Here is a 17,263-nt window from a genome sequence, read left to right as displayed (position 1 = left end):
TAAGTTAGAAGTATGCATTGTGCCATCATTACTCATTTATTGCTGTGCTTTAATTTCAGTATTCTGTCACCCACGTTTAATACATAAAGTTGGGTTTGTTGATTCTTTTTGTTCCTCTAAGTCTTTGTATGCATGAACTAATGCTTATTCACAAACTTAGGTCATAATGATGTTTAAATGATTAAGTTATATTGTATAGACACAGGAATCCATTTTTAATTAAAGGAAATCTGTTCATTTGTTCAACAGTTTTGTGTGTATACATACACACACACGCATGCACACACACACGTACTGTGCACAAAGCACCCATATAGGGATAGTGAATAAGATAAAATCTTGTATCATGGAATGCATGGTAACACAGGAAGTACTCAAAAGCATGTTAGCTGTTAATATCATAGCAAAGAATTTTTTGATAACATCTTTTTCTTAGCTAGGGTGACCAACTGTCTGGCTTTGCCAGCCCTAGTTTATACTTATACTGTTATAATTAATATTAGTGCCTTCTTTTAATTTTCAGAAGTGTGATGGATTGGAAGATAAATCATTGCCTTACTCCTTTGTCTTTTGTATCTGCCCCCCCCCCTTAAATATTTGCTAAAACAAAACACCTATAATTTAACTTCTGCATTAGGAAATCTTGATTTTTTTTATTGATAATTTCAGTTTTTTTTTTAATAAAGATGAGCTTAGCACCGTATCATGAACACAGAATCACCCTTTAAAAAAAAGAAAAGCACAATTTAAATCTTATTTATGATACCTTTTCCTTATTTCCACTTATTATGTATTCACTTATATACTGACATAATTTCATTATTAGATTCTAGTAAGTTATGGTCTAACATGTATATGTAGGTAGAATTCTCTATTAGCATACAGAATTTTCCTTGTTAAATCCTTTTTCTACCACTGATTATGCAAGTTGGTTAACTCATCTCCCCAAGTCTCTTGGACTTAAAATGGAGATAGTCCTATCTTATGGGGATTATGAAAGGAAGATGGTATATGTAAAGCTCTTACAAGATGGTACTCAATAATTGTTATTTTCATTTTTAATATTTTATCATGCATTTATTGAAAAGTTTTACTGTTATCTTATATTTTATATATACATTAACCATTGGCCGTAATTTATGACTAGAAGTTTTTATCAATATTTAGTATGTACAGATGCCAGATATGAACATTTTCAAATGTTTTCCTTCCTGGTAAAGGGAAACCTACCTTATTTTATTATTTAATTTAATTAATTAATTATTTTTTTTTTTAAAGAGAAAGTGGCACCCCCCCTTTTTTTAAATTTTTATTTATTTTTGAGAGACAGAAAGGAGGGGGGAGAGAGAGAGACAGAGTGTGAGTAGGGGGAGGGCAGAGAGAGAGGGAGACACAGAATCTGAAGCAGGCTCCAGGCTCAGAGCTGTCAGCACAGAGCATGACGTGAGGCTCGAACTCATGAACCACAAGATCATGACCTGAGCCAGATTTGGACGCTTAGCCGACTGAGCCACCCAGGTGTCCCTATTATTTTATTTTATTTTTTAAAGTTTATTTATGTAAGTGGTCTCTACACCCAATGTGGGGTCAAACTCACAACCTTGAGATGAAGGATTGCATGCTCTTCTCACTGAGCCAACCAGGTGTTCCTAGGGAAACCTACATTCATTCATTCACATCCAAGTTAGTTAGCATATAGTGCAACAATGATTTCAGGAGTAGATTCCTTAATGCCCCTTACCCATTTAGCCCACCCTCCTCCCACAACCCGTCCAGCAACTGTTTTTTCTCCTTAAGAGTCTCTTACGTTTTGTCCCCTTCCCTGTTATATATTTTTTTGCTTCCTTTCTTTTATGCTCATCTGTTTTGTATCTTAAATTCCTCATGAGTGCAGTCATATGATATTTGCCTTTCTCTGACTAATTTCACTTCACATGATACCCTCTAGTTCCATCCACATAGTTGCAAATGGCAAGATTTCATTCTTTTTGATTGCCGAGGAATACTCCATTGCGCGCGTGCATGCGGACGTGCGTGTACACACCACATCTTCTTTATCCATTCATCCATCGATGGGCATTTGTGCTCTTTCCATACTTTGGCTGTTGTTGATAGTACTGCTATACAGGTTGTGGTGCGTGTGCCCCTTAGAAACAGCATACCTGTATTAGGGAAACCTGCTTTTAAAAATGCTTTGCTATCTGGCAGGCAGTTTGCTCCTACTGTTTTAAAATTTCATGTAGTTCTTACTTAATTTTTGCATTTAATTTTCCATGTATGCTTTAAGATTTATATTTTTCCAATTCTAGAAAAATTCTTTTGGGATTCTCTTCTGAATTACATTGTATTTACTTGTTAATTTTGGAACCACTGGCCTTATTAAGATAGTATATCTTCCCACATAGTTAGAAGGGGTATTTTTCTGTTTGTTTGGATTATTTTCTATCCTACAGTGAGATTTTATAGTTTATTTCATTTAGGCTTAAGGTTTTTCTGGTTAACTTTTTTCTATGTATATTATAATTTTGGTACCATTTTGTTTTTTTATTTTATTTTTTAACAGTTTATTTGTTTTTGAGAGAGAGGGAGTGTGAGCAGGGGAGGGGCAGGGAGAGAGGGAGACACAGAATCTGAAGCGGGCTTCAGGCTCTGAGCTGTTAGTACAGAGCCTGATGCGGGGCTTGAACTCACGAACTATGAAATCATGACCTGAGCCGAAGTCAGACGCTTAACTGGTGGAACCACTCAGGCGCCCCAGTTTTTTGTTACTGTTTTAAATAAAATACTTTTTCCATTCCTTATTTTTAAGTACTGTTTCTAAGAGTAGATAGAAACTTTTGATATTTGGGTATTTGTATTATATTTAGGCACCTATTAAATTTTTTTTAATTAAATCTAGTACCTGTTTAGTACAGTCTTTGAGCTATCCATTTATACTTGATAGTAACCAAATGATACAATGATACAAATACAACGGTATTTGTATTTCTTCTTTTTCAATGATTTATTGTATTCTCTTCTTACAAGGCAGTATTACATGATAACAGTGATAGTTCTTTTCTCCTCTATTTCACTTAGTTGACTGGGCTTCAGTCTTTTACTTTTAAGGGTATCCACTTTTGGAAAGTAATCTTTATTAAATTCAAATAATTCATTTTACTGTTTCTTGGGAACAACTTAGTATTTTATCAAATGCTTTTTTAGTCACAGTCGATAAACTCATATGGTTTAATAGGTTGACGTAATGGATGATGCATTTACGTTTTCTGATATTGGATTATATTTGTATTTCTAGAATAAACCTTGCTTTAGCATAATGTGGAATTCTTTTGGCATATTGCTGCATTTATTGCTGGTATTTTTACACATGCAATCATAAATTGGTATATAGTTCGCTGTGTTTTTTCTTAACCATTTTAATCATTGTTTTATAATTCCTGGTATACAAGTCTTGAACTTGCCCTATTAAATTTATTCCCGAGTATGTTATTACTTTTATTTTTTTGATACTTTTTTCAAACATTTTTATTTAAATTCCAGTTAACATACAGTATTTTATTACTTTAAATATATTGTGAATGGAATTGTTTTCTTAATTTTATTTTTAAATTTTGTTTGTTGCTAGAGCACAGAAATACAATTAATTTTTGCATATTGATCTTGCATCCTGCAATTGTACTGCTCTTTTGTATTTTTTTCTCTTAGTTTTATTGTGGATTTTTTTGGGATTTTCTACATTTGGGATTCATGCTATCTATGGATTAAAGTAATTTTATTTCTTCCTTTACTATGTTAATGTCTTTTTGCTTATTTGCATGAGCTTCAAGCTCATGTACAATGTTGAATGGAAGTGGCAGAAGGACTTCCTTACCTTATAGGAAAGTATTCAGTCCGTCACAATTAGGTATGATATTTGCTGGGAGATTTTTGTAGGTACCCTTTATCAAGTTGATTAGTTTTCTATTCCTAGTTTGCTAAGAGTGTTTATTATGAATGAGTTTTAGATTTTGTCAAATGTTTTTTCTCTGTCTACTGAGATGATCTTGTAGTTTATGTCCTTAATTTAATAATATGTAATAGTTCATTATTGTTATTTTTGTCTTGAATGTTAAACCACCCTTCCATTCCTGGGAAAAAAATCTCTCATAGCTGTAGTGTAAAATCCTTTTTATATGTTGCAGGATTGAGCTTGCTAATATTTTAAGTGTTTTTTGGATATCCGTAACTTTCTTGTGATGTTTTGTGGCTTTAATAGCGAAGAACTGTTGGCCTTATAGAATGAGTTGGGAAGTGTTTATTTGTTTACTGAATAAGTTTGTAAAGCTTTGGTATTATTTTTTCTTTAAATATTTGATGAAATTTATCAGTGAAAACCATCTGGACTTAGACTCCATGAGAATATTTTAAATTCCTAATTTAATTTCTTCTTACGAGTTTATTCAGATTTTCTCTTTTTCTCTTTCTTCTTGAAGTCATTTTTGGTAGTTGTGTTTCTAGGAATTTGTATGTTCAGTTTTTCTAATTTGTTGTGATAAAGGTGTTCATAATGTTCTCTTATAGTCCTTTTCATTTCTGTAGTTTAATTTCTGTAATTCTGTAGTAATGTCCCTTCTTTGATTTCTAACTGGTCATTTGTGTCTTCTCTCTTTTTTCTTTTTGGTAGGTCTAGTTTAATATTTGTCAGTTTATTTCAAGTGGTGTGTGTGTGTGTGTGTGTGTGTGTGTGTGTGTGTGTGTGTGTGTGTGTATGAGAGATGCTTCACGCCAGAATACCATATATTTCCACTGTTCTTAATGTTGTTAACTAAACTTACTTGTTGGAAGGGTTAGAGATCTGTAGGCTAAGCCTCTTATTGGGAGACCGGGAGAGCTGTTCTTTTTTTCTCATCTAATCGAGATCAGAATCTTTTGAGTTCATGAATGTTATGCCATTGCTATAATCAAGGGATCAGAAATCTTTCAGTGTAACTAATAAAAGCTGGAGACTGGATATTGTAATATTATATCAGAAAACCTTCACATATTTACAGTGATGCTCATTGCAACAGAAATATCCAAAGCAGAATGATTACCGACTTGCTACCTTTCACATCTTACATAAGTGCATCCTAGTGCTGAAAACTAATTCACATCTGGAAGCACAACTACAAGAGGATCTGGGCAATGTAGTTATAACATTCCATCCTCCGTAGGCTTAAAAAAGATGGTGGGAATAGATGCCGATGTCATTGGCTCTATCCAGCACAATGCAGTTTCATATGACTGTAAGGAGTTATTTTTTCTGGCGTTGAAATAGGTGTTTAGTATCTGAGCAAGGCGTTAATGAATCCAGCAGTCCTTACTTTTTCAGTGCCTTTAATGTATTTTTTACTGATTGAAACATGCTTTTAATCTTAAAAGCTTGTATTACTGGAAAACAGTGACTGATGTTGCCTCATTTTCATTTAGAATTGTAGCATTTGTTAGAATATAGACTATTATCCAAATGTTTCTCTTTAAACTGTGAAACATCACTTTAGCCGTATCGTTTATTTTACCACTGAGAGAAGTACAGAGTCACATTCATGAGATTGCTTAATAAATATCATTTGTGATGATGAATTTGACATTAGAAGTGGGCTGTACATTTTTAAACATTGCTTTTGAAGTTGCCAGAAATAGATAATGAGTAAGTACGCTACTCACCAACTACATTTTTACTCCCCTGTTGCAAAGGCACTGTGGATCCTACTTGGGTAGTGATGCATTGTGCTAATTCTAAGACGGTTCCCTGCCTGTCTTCATTTAGAGCTTATATTTCTATTTGGTACAAGTAATATATTTTTCTCTTTTACTTCATCATTTTGCTCTTTTACCTTTTATCATATTATAGAAAGATGTCTAGTTTGTTGTGTTTTTTTTTAATGGAGAATATAGCATGAGAAATTTCTTGTGGTATACTAAATATTCACAAGTATTTCTTTTAAAATATCAAGTCCTAAGTCATGGTCCCGCTTGAAAATAGTAGACTAGGAATTTTAAACTACTTTTTTGTGGTTGATATTGAGAACATACTTTGAATCTTATTTTACACTATTTAAAACTCTTTTAAGCACTGAGATTATCTGAAGCGTGTTTTTTACCAGAAGAGAGGATAATATTAAAAAAAAATTTTTTTTAACGTTTTTATTTATTTTTGAGAGAGAGACAAAAAGCACAAGCAGGGGAGGGGCAGAGAGAAAGGGATACAGAATCTGAAGCAGGCTCCAAGCTCTGCGCTGTCAGCATACAGTGCGATGCAGGGGTCGAACTCGTGAACCACAAGATCGTGACCTCAGCTGAAGTCGGACACTTAACCGACTAAGCCACCCAGGTGCCACATTTTTAATGTATAGATGAAAGTGTTTATTAATTGTCTATTACTTGATTACTACATGATATTTTCTTATTGAGTATAAAAAGGTAGAAAAACTATTTTTCTCCAATCTATCTTCTCTAAAGCCAGTTTGGGATAGCATTGCAAGATTAAAGTAAGTTGAACTCATAGCAGTCTGTGGTTTTAAGAGATCATCAGAGTTGCTTGCATACTAACCTGAAGTGTCTCGCAGTTTTTTAAACTGTAATTAGTATAACAGATAGGAAATATATATACTCTTAAGGCATCCTTTTTAAAGTAATAATAGTTTTTTTCCCCCCTAGAAATTAGTGATATAAATCCATTTACCATAAATAGTAAGGTTACTATTCCGATTTAGGAGTGGCATTTGTGCGAATAATATATTCACTGGGAAGGTATACTGTTCGGAACAAACAGGAATTCTGAAATATCTTATTTAACTCTGTTGTCAATAAACAATTTTAGTTTTGGTTACTGTAAAGTCTTTGTTACTCTCAATAAGCTAAATAGTTCATATGCATAAACATACCGTTTGTTTTCCATAAAGAAATGCTTTGTTTTCCATACTCAAGATGAGCCCAGAATATAAGTGGGAAGTTTGAGAGGAAATCCAAGTGGCTAATGAGCATATGAACATATGTCTAACTTCACTAACAATAGGGAAATTCAAGTAAAAACAATCAGGTAACATTTCCCATTTACTGTATAGTCCAAAATTAAAGATTACTGTTAGCATAAAAAGAATAGAGTAAGTTTAACCATAAAAAATCGTCCCTATTCAAATATTTTTGACCTACAAAAACACCAATTTCATATGATTCAACCAAGAAAAAGATGTTCCTTACAGCATTGCCTAATTTAAAAAAGTTCATCAATAAGAAAACAATATATATGATATAGTCATACAACGTAGTAAAATATTGTTTTCTTATTTTTGATACTTTGTAGTTTTTGTGATTGGCATAATAACTCAGTCTTCAAAAGGAAAAGATAACCTTTGTTTTTTGTTTTGTTGTTCTTGATAATTTATTTTTAAATACCTACATATTACTTCCCTTACTGTGAAACTTTCAGTTGCTTCTTATTACTTAAAGAATAAATATAGATTCCTTTGCTTCCGTTCCAAACCCTCCATGATCGGCTTCAGTATTCCTTATATTTCACTCATGTCGTTTACTCTGAAATTTTTCACTCAGAATTTTTATAAAGATTCTTCCACGCAGATTTCTTGAGTCTGAGTAAAGCTGTCTGAGGCTATCTGATATATACATCTTCAGTGCTTATAATTGATGTGATCAGGGGCCCCTGGGTGGCTCAGTCAGTTAAGCATCTGACTTGGACTCAGGTCATGATCTTGCTATTTGTGAGTATGAGCCCCACGTCGGGCTCTGTGAGGACAGGTCAGACTGGAGCCTGCTTCAGATTCTGTGTCTCCCTCTCTCTCTCTGCCTTCCCCTGCTCACGCTCTGTCTCTGTCTCTCTCAATAAAGAATAAAACAATTTTTAAAAATTGATGTAATCCTTTAAAACTTGTGTATATTTAATTGTACAAATAGTACAAGATTATATCCTCACTCTCAACTTTCATATGTTACACATAAAGCTTAAGTTCTTCTTCACTAAGCCTCCTTACACTGCCTCTTTAGATGTACTGTTCTTAACAGTTTTACAGGTATCTCTCCACAGAGAGATAGATACAGCATTTCTTGAGGAGGAGGCCACTAAGCATTTTTTTATAGTACTTTTCTTTCTTTATTTTATAGTATTTCTTCTTTCTTTAAATTAGGGCTGAATCTAAAAGATGGACCTCTATGCTCTAGATCTCCATTCTATTGCCCCCACCCCAAAGTATAATTAATTCCTTTCAATTTAAGAAGCCAGTGTTTAAAGTGGTATGAAACCTAATTTAATTCATTTTTTAGAGTTAACATGGAGAAACTTGAGTAAGGTAGGTGTGTAAGTGCTTGAGGTGTCTTTTATTGTAATTTCCCATGTTATTTAAGTAATGGGAAAAGGTTTAGGCTTGCTAGGTTTATAAATATGCCTTGTCCTTTATTTTATACAGCAGCTGCCAGTGGGGATGATGTCTTTTCCTTCATAGTTAAATAAATTAAATTTCTGAATATTTAACAAATTTGGATTTAGTGTTATAGCATTCATGAACAGTAAGTAGTATAAAAATAATAGGGCGAAAATGAATATTAAAGACATTTTATTTTCAACTTTGCAAGTAACTTGAGTGAACTCAAATGGGAGTGGCATGCATAAAGCCAATACTATTAAAAAACAAAGTATTCTATTACTTAGTCATGCAGTGTACTTTTGGGGATGCTAGAGTCTAAAAACAACTTTGAACCACCTAGTAGATCATTACTTTTTTTTTTTTTTAATTTTTAAAAGTTTATTTATTTTGAGAGAGACAGAGACTGTGCAAGTGGGGGAGGGGCAGAGAGAGAGTCCCAAGCAGGCTCTGCACCACGAGCGCAGGTCCAGATGTGGGGCTTGATCCCACGAAGATGTGAGCTCATGACCTGAGCTGAAACCAAGAGTTGGATGCTTAATCAACTGAGCCATCCAGGCGTCCCTAGTAAAATTTTCACCTATTTATGTTTCTTGCCTTCCAGCCTGTAAGTAGCACTGTAGCTACAAGATATTTTTAAAAACAGACTGCAAAGGAAATTTTGTATTTATATTAAATGCAGTGAGATATTTAAAGTTAGGCGTCTGTTCAGCTGTTACTAATTTAATAGATGCGATCATTCAGTTTTTTTTTTTAATTTTTTTAACGTTTATTTATTTTTGAGACAGAGACAGAGCATGAACAGGGGAGGGGCAGAGAGAGAGAGGGAGTCACAGAATCTGAAACAGGCTCCAGGCTGTGAGCTGTCAGCACAGAGCCCGACGCAGGGCTCAAATTCACGGACCGTGAGATCATGACCTGAGCTGAAGTCGGACTCTTAACTGACCGAGCCACCCAGGCGCCCCAACGATCATTCAGTTTTTGAAACCTAGTATTGAGTAAGCACTACACACACTTGGGAAGTATGAAATACATGATGTAATTCCTCAGGGAGCTAACAAATAATAGAACCAAAGTACAAAATCCAAACTGTTACTGTGGCAAGGTGGAAGGAGTAGAATATTTGGTTAATCCAAGAGAACAGGAAAGTAGGAAAGTAGCATCAAATATTTGGGGTAATTAGAAGGGGTAATTAAAAAAGAAAATAAGCTGATAGAACTGCAGATATATCTAAAAGTAAATGGAAATGTCTAATTTGTTCCAAGTAAAAGGGATTAAGAGGCTAGTTAAAATGTTCAAAATGTAATAATGTACTCTTTACAGGAGACACTCAGAAACAAGGTTAAAGCATGGTAAATAAAAAGTTTTATTTTGGCAAAGGATTGATAGATTAGTGGAACAGAACCAGCAACAGGCTTACAAACGTATGGACATTTGATACCTGGCAAAGGTGGCTGTTTGGAAAATACAGAATTTTTGGACTCTGACAGTTGTTACGGGAATTTTTGCTCTACCGCATGTAATACACAAAGTCAATTCCAGTTGATAAAATTACCTAAATATGAACAGTAAGACTTCTAAAGTATTTAGAAGATAATATGTAAGAAAATATTTTCATGATCTTGTGGTAAGGAAGGCTTTAAGACACAGAAGTATAAACCATAAATGAAAGGTGATTAAATTTATCTCCAATAAAATTTAAAGCAAAAGTCATTAATTGGCAGAAGATAACACCTACAATGACAAGGTATTAGTATCCAGATTTCATGAAGAACTCTTTGAAATAAATTATAAGAAAATGATAAATACACCCTACAGCTTTGCTACTCAGAGTGTTGTGTGCACAGCAGTTAGCATCAATATCACTTAGGAGCTTGATAAGAAATGCAAATTCTAGCACCCTAACCAAGACCTACTGAATCAAAGTATGCATTGTTCCTTATTCTTAATTTCTGATGGACTCTAGGAACCTTTTTTTTTTTTATTAACAGTCTCCCCAAATGAATTTTACGCACTCCAAAGTCTGAGAATCCTTGCCTTAGAGAAATACATACATATATATATATACATATATATATATGTATGTATTTATTTATTTTTATTTTTTTTAATGTTTATTTCTGAGACAGAGACAGAGCATGAGTGGGGGAGAGGCAGAGACAGAGAGGGAGACACAGAATCCGAAGCAGGCTCCGAGCTGTCAGCACAGAGCCTGACGCGGGGCTCGAACTCACAGACCGTGAGATCATGACCTGAGCCAAAGTCGGTCATTCAACCGACTGAGCCACCCAGGCTCCCCGAGAAATACGTATTTAAATAATGTATGTAATGGCATTGTTTGCACATTCATACTGTGAAACATTCAGCAGTGAGAATGAAATGCAGCTCCATGAATCCATATGGATGAATAATAAGCAAATAGGTTGAATGAAAGGAAGTCACAGAAGAATGTACAGTGTAATTCTATTTACAACGTGCAAAACAAACTGTTGTTTAGGAATATATTCATCCACTGCAGGAATATAAAATTCAACCATAAAGAAGAGAAAGGGAAATAATTATTATATCTTTAAGTATAGTGCTTACCTGTCAGATGGAGAAGAAATATGATTGCCAGGAGGCTTTTAAAATTTGGGAATGTTTGTATTTGTAACCAGTTTACTAGTTACGAGGTTGAAACTTCACATATGTTGTATAGACTCTTCTGTATGCAGGCTATTTTTCCAAGTCACAAAGAAAGTTTTTTAAAAAGTTGTAAAAAATGTAAACTAATTCAAACAATGTAAAAAAATTTAGCATATAGACATTTATAGAAAGTACCATTAAATAGTTTCTTTTCTTGGTGACTTTTAAGATATTTCCATGGAAACTTCTTAAAGTTGACTGATGTTTTGGCAGCTATAAGTGAACAGATACACTAGTCTCTCGCAAGTTTTTCTTTGTGAAAGATTGAGACTTCATCAAAACGATTCAGTTTTTGTTGTTTTCATTCCCAGTAGTTCACTAAGGTTTTAGATTGAGCTATATCATTTATGTTTTTTTTTTTTTGTAAGCACCTACAGTTAGCATGAGTTATATTTAAGGAAATTATTTGAATAAGCCCGATGCCAGAGTAAAACAAGATTACCATTGAGTATTCAAATATGGATTTGATAGGGGAGGAAGGTTTTTACATCCTGTTATGTGATTTACTGAAAGGGTTCCAGAAAATGTGTTTTTCCTCATTGAGGTTTTAAAAAATTGACTTCTAAGTGTGGCTTACTATTATATATTCTAGATTATTGAAAATTGGTCATATGCAATACCTTAAATATTTTGGAAAACTCATGTTAGAAAATTGAAATCCTTTTTCTGAATTTAAACATTTATTTGGTGTTTTCACGTTGTTTGCAAGGTTAGATTTTTTTAAATATTCTTAACACAGGAGAGTGATGAATCATAATTTACAGATTATTTCTTGAGAAAATTAGAATGAAGATCTAAGAAGATACTGTGTATTATAAAGGGCTGCTGCAGAAAATATAAAATTTAGCCACTAGTATCTGAGTTACAGGTATTTCTTAGACACTGTGTTTAAAATATTATCTTAATGGACTAAATTGAATTAAATCACATGTGACCAGATTCCCCCTACCCCTAGCTTAAAATAGAATGTATAGATTGCCATGTCAGTATTATAAGCCAGGAACTTGAAAGCTTGTCTAAGCCAGCTTTCTTTCCATTGATTGATGATTATCTCATCTTTTTGTTACCTTCAGTGCATAAATACAGTGCTAGCACCTGTTAATACTTCTTCCATTAGTGGTTCTGAATTAATTTTAAGGTGTATAAACCACATTATAGATTCTACTAATTTTAACAACAGAGCCAAATTAATTAGTCTTCTTTTAATCAATATTAAGCTATTGTACGATACTGAAAGATAGGTTTTAGATTTTAATGTTGATAGTAAATTGCATTAATGGTCTCAATTCTTCACCCCTCCCTGTATCTATGTGCTTTGCCATAAAATAGTGCTTTCTGCTGTGGGAAACACCCACCTTTGACTCTGTGTTTGACCAGTGACTTGCCTTGGCCCCTTTGCCATTACCATGAGGAGAACATGCTCAAGCCAGCTGCTGGTCCGGGGGCAGAAGGAGGGTGGGGTGGCGGGGGAAGACAGTTGGAGCAGTACCTGCTTATTAACCCAGCCAAATCGTTCAACCTCCAGACACACAAACAAGCTGAACTGAAATCAGCCAACTCTAAGCTATCCTTATTTGTTGAGAATAAATGAAGGTTTTATGCTACTGCATTCTGGAATATTTATTACACAGCAGTTCTGTGGCAGTGGCTGATTAATACACTTTCTATGAAGTTGTATGGCATCGAGGGAATAAAGGCCTTTTACATAATTATCAAGGCTCTAACCATCTTCTGTCTATAAAAAATCATTACATATAGAGTGGCAGTATACACGTAGCCTATTGTATTACCTTCACCGGCTTCCACTTGTCTGAAAGTACAGGAAAAATCAACATAAAATCACTGTAGTACCTTTATACACATGCTTTAAAAAAATCTTCATGTGTGGAAAGATACACTTAAATACTTGGTATGTAATGTAAAACAGAAGCTTTCAACCTGGAGTAAGAACATCCTGAAGGAACACTGGAAGTATTTCAAATGTGTGTAGAAACTTAACAGATTTAAGAAGATTCAGTTTTAGATCCCCAAATTTCATGTGCCAGTTGATATACCTGACATTGACATGTGAGGTGTCATGCCTGTTGTCCTTTTGACTTCAACTTTTACGATAGCTTTTTTCCTGTTTTCCAAGGGAAAAGCATATGTCACATCCTCATGAATTGTAATATGGTACATTGTTCCAGGCTGTAAAAACCTCAGGATTATCAAAGGGATGATTCAAAATGTCATTATTAGAGTAACTTTCTATCATTTTTTCTCTTATAGATATTTCTATTAAGAGTGAAACATGGCATTAAAGAAAGTATATTTTATACTGTGTTATAGTGCTTTTACTTTAGATGTTGGTTGAGTGCAGCAATGGAAGTAGAAAAGTATGCATTGTTCCTTATTCTTAAGTATCACTGGGGGAAGCAAAGCTGAGAGCTTATTAGCACCAGGTTTTGAATGTGGACCTTCTTATTCCTTTGGGCAATAAACTTTGCACCCTGTTTATACATTTATCTGTCATAGCATCAGAATTCAGAAAAACAGTGTGGTATTACAGGGATGCATATTAACACTTCAATTTGAATTCAAAAAGATAACCTGGCAGAATAAATCTAGTTGTTTTTAATATGTAAGCTGACAAACTAAATCTACCCTGTCAGGTTTTGACAAAAATACATTTAAATCGTAAAATAACACAAAAGCACAAAGCGAAATAGTGCACCCAAAACACTTTGTAGGCTAAACTATATTAAAATTGCAGTATTTGGAGTTTTTGCAACCTTTCTGAGACTATGGCAGTAACAGGTGTAATTTTTTTTAGTTTTGAGAGCGGATGAGCGTGCACACACACACACATGCGTGCGAGAGTGGGGAAGGGGCAGAGAGAGACGGGGAGAGAGAGAGAATCCCAAGCAGGCTCTGCACTGGCATCCAGGACCTCTATATGGGGCTCAAACTCATGAACTGTGAGATCATGACCTGAGCGGAAATCAAGAGTCAGACGCTTAACTGACTGAGCCACCCAGGCACCACAATAACAGGTATAATTAATACTGATCCACACTCCCAATATCTGCAGTGTGAAAATCCAGAAAGCTTTGAATACCAGAAATTCATTGCTCATTTGATGACATCAGATCTAGAACAGATACACACACACACACACACACACACACACACACACACACACACACACACCTTAGTATAATTTTTCGTAAGTTTTCCAGCAGTAATAGTAATATATTTGATTACAGGATGCTGACATAAACCTTAATGGGAGTGGTACATAATATGAAGCATATTTCCTGTCAAAATCAGAAAAATTCAGTATTGTAATACTTATCTGCTCCAACTACTTGGGATAAAGGATTAGGGTCCTGTATATTTGATTTGATACCGGTAAAAGCATTTGAGTGTTTTGCAGAAATTGTGATTTTCAGTTACTCTTAATTACCAAGTAACAAGGTTATAAATTTTGCATTCAGTAAAATTGAAGGATGGTCTAATCAAAATAATAAATCATTAAAAGGTTTTTTTTGACGATAGATTACTATGAGATTTTTGGCATAAATTTGGGATTTAAAAAATTGAGAAAAATTTCCATTTCTATGACATATCTATAGAAATAAATGAACCTGAGGAATAGAATTAATGCTGGACAATAAGAATAGAATTCTGAGAGTGTATAATATTTATTTACAGTTACCAGAACAAAATGGGGAGAGAGGGCACAGGGAGAGGGGATGCCACAACCCCGTTTTGAAAATATACATTTCCAATAAAATGTTACTTTTGTTTAATAATACAGTTGTCAAAGTGTGTTGTATTATTTATCAATTGTGTGCAACTAATAATTTTAATGATAATTCATATGGAAAGAATTTCTTACAGTTAGAGCATTTTGGTCACAGGAAATGAGGTTAATGTTCATTTTTTTTCCAGAGAAGAGAGAATAAGTAAGATAGTATAAAAAGCATGAAATCAGTTGGATAAATTTTACTTTGCAAGGAGAATGTCTATGTACTTTCAAGGAAAAGAGTATGTAAAGTTTTCCATTATTAAAGAATAGCTTATTCATGTATTTTTTAAAGGATGATGTTGAACATCAAATCACTGTGGTATTTAGATTTCATTAGGTACACTAAATTTATATTATAAAATGTCACCACATAAATATATTATAAATGACAACTCTTGCAAATATTTAAATATGTGATGAGAACTTTTAGACACTGACTTAAAATTCATGAGGCTGTAGTTTTACAGTATTCTTTTAAGCAAAAAAGTAGAAGTCTGTGAGTCTACCTGGTTAAGTGGGGAGATGATGGGAGTGGATAGTTCTAGATGGTAGAGAGTCAATGAATGGTTGTTACTGGTCAAAAATTAGGTGCTAGGTAAGTGCTTTATTTGGCAGATTAATTTTTAAATGAGTTATTGTACAATGTTCAATGAAAAAACAACATATTTTTTATTGGAAGGAAATATGTTTTCATGACCTAAAGAAAGGAGTTTTGGTGAGATCTGGGATCTTTTTCTTACGTTCATACAGGAATCTGGAAACCTGGACTCGTCTAGTATAATTGAACCATCTGTGGATAGAAAGAAGTTGAGCATCTCAGAAACTTCTTTTTTTACGTGTTCACGCTTGCTCGTGCTCTCTCTTTCTCTAGCGCTCTCTTTTACTCTCTCAACTTTTTCCTTCCTTTTTTTCTCTCTTCTCCCTTCTCTTTCTCTCTCTTATATTCTCTTTGCCTTCACTCTTCCTTACCTCCCTCCTTCCCCTCTTCTGTCAGGTCCCTCTTCGTCTCCTCCTCTTCTTCTTCTTCTTCCTTTCCTTTCTTTTCTTTTTTTCTCTAGTCCTGCCTGTCATTCTGCACTTACCGGTCGCTCTCAAACCCATGTTTATGTCTCTTCCTCTCACTTCACACATATTTTGTGATTTATTTTCATCACCACCAGCTCACTGTAGTTCTTGCTAACTCTCCCTGTCAGTTCTTAACCATGCCAGGAAACCTAGGTGTAAAGGCCTTTTTCAGATTACTAATCCAATAAAAATATCTGAGATTTTGTTGAGAAAATACTGTTTTCACCTTTCATAAACTTAGAAATTATTCTTATATTTATACCTTGTATTTATTCTTTTCCTTAGTCATTTTATCAGACTTTATATCTAACTGGCTATATAGTGATACTGATGTCAGTGTGACAACCAGCTGACTGTGAGGCCAAGTTTGCCAGTATATATGTTAAAATTTTCTAGCCAGGATACTTTAAAAGTGCTGCTGCAGTGTGAACAAGGAAAGATTGAGCTGTTACTATCGTAGACTGGTGTGAGTGAAAAGAAACACTACACCAGGCAGGACCAGTGTAGTTTTTTTGTAAGTATGCAAGAATTTAGAATGTGTGTTTCATAAATATGATAAGAAAATGCTGTCGATAGGCACTTTGGGAGTTCTGCTTTGTATATAGAAAACCACCAGAAAATGTTACTCTCACCTTGAAAATAGAAAAAGCTGTATGAGCTACAAAATTATAACTTTTCTTGACCCCTGTCAGAGAGCTGAGGTCACAAGGCATGGGAACTGAATTCCAAGGAATGACAAGCCCCTCCAAGGAAGGATGGGACACATGAACTATTCACCAATTGCAGACCACAAGAGGAAGAGGTAGCCACCATAGAAGCTGGTAAGAAGAAATGAGCTAAAATTTTAATGCATTCTTAAAGGCCACATGTGGGTTGGCATATCTGTGTAGAATAACTGGAAGCCCGAAACAAAAGGGGAGTGCCCACTTACTCATATGCTCTTCTCCATGTCACTCCACTGGCTTCTAACAAGAAAGAATGGGTGAGGGCAATAGCCTACATCAGGCATGCAGGAGTTCACAAAGTGATCAGTCCCTACAAAAGACCAGCACAAGACATCACCCATTTCTCCGAATCCTCTTCTCATATGGAGCAGAAACTTTAAGCTACTGGAAGTGAACGAGGAAAACTTCTTGACCCCAGTATCCTGCATCAGTGCAAAGCAGAGATCTACTACCACTGATGAAGTGGCATGAAACTCTCTCTTGCCTAAAACATGCACAAGATATATGTAGAATTTGGCTGCCATGATGGCAGGGGCTTGGAATGCTAAGAAGACCCCACATTGGAAGCTCAGGCATATGAACTCTTCCTACGACTCATGATG

At 34.6% G+C, this 17,263-nt stretch overlaps 1 protein-coding gene across 6 annotated transcripts in view; it reads left to right on the top strand.

Annotated features, from left to right (window-relative positions):
* The window catches only part of COP1 (COP1 E3 ubiquitin ligase), a 259,243-nt gene that overhangs the window by 164,327 nt on the left and 77,653 nt on the right, over positions 1 to 17,263 (top strand). The window contains exon 16 of one of the 6 annotated variants that reach the window (XM_045048922.1): positions 16,629 to 16,757. The exons of the other annotated variants lie outside the window; for them this stretch is intronic. Coding sequence (XP_044904857.1) covers positions 16,629 to 16,636 — 8 coding nt within the window. The 3' untranslated portion in view covers positions 16,637 to 16,757. Of the gene's footprint in view, positions 1 to 16,628; positions 16,758 to 17,263 lie in introns of those variants that run through there. 6 annotated transcript variants of the gene reach the window in all.

The sequence above is a fragment of the Felis catus genome, chromosome F1 (genome assembly GCF_018350175.1).
Source record: "Felis catus isolate Fca126 chromosome F1, F.catus_Fca126_mat1.0, whole genome shotgun sequence".
NCBI classification, from domain to species: domain Eukaryota; kingdom Metazoa; phylum Chordata; class Mammalia; order Carnivora; family Felidae; genus Felis; species Felis catus.
The sequence above is the reverse complement of the archived record's forward strand: the minus strand, read 5'-3'. Positions and strand labels throughout refer to the sequence as shown.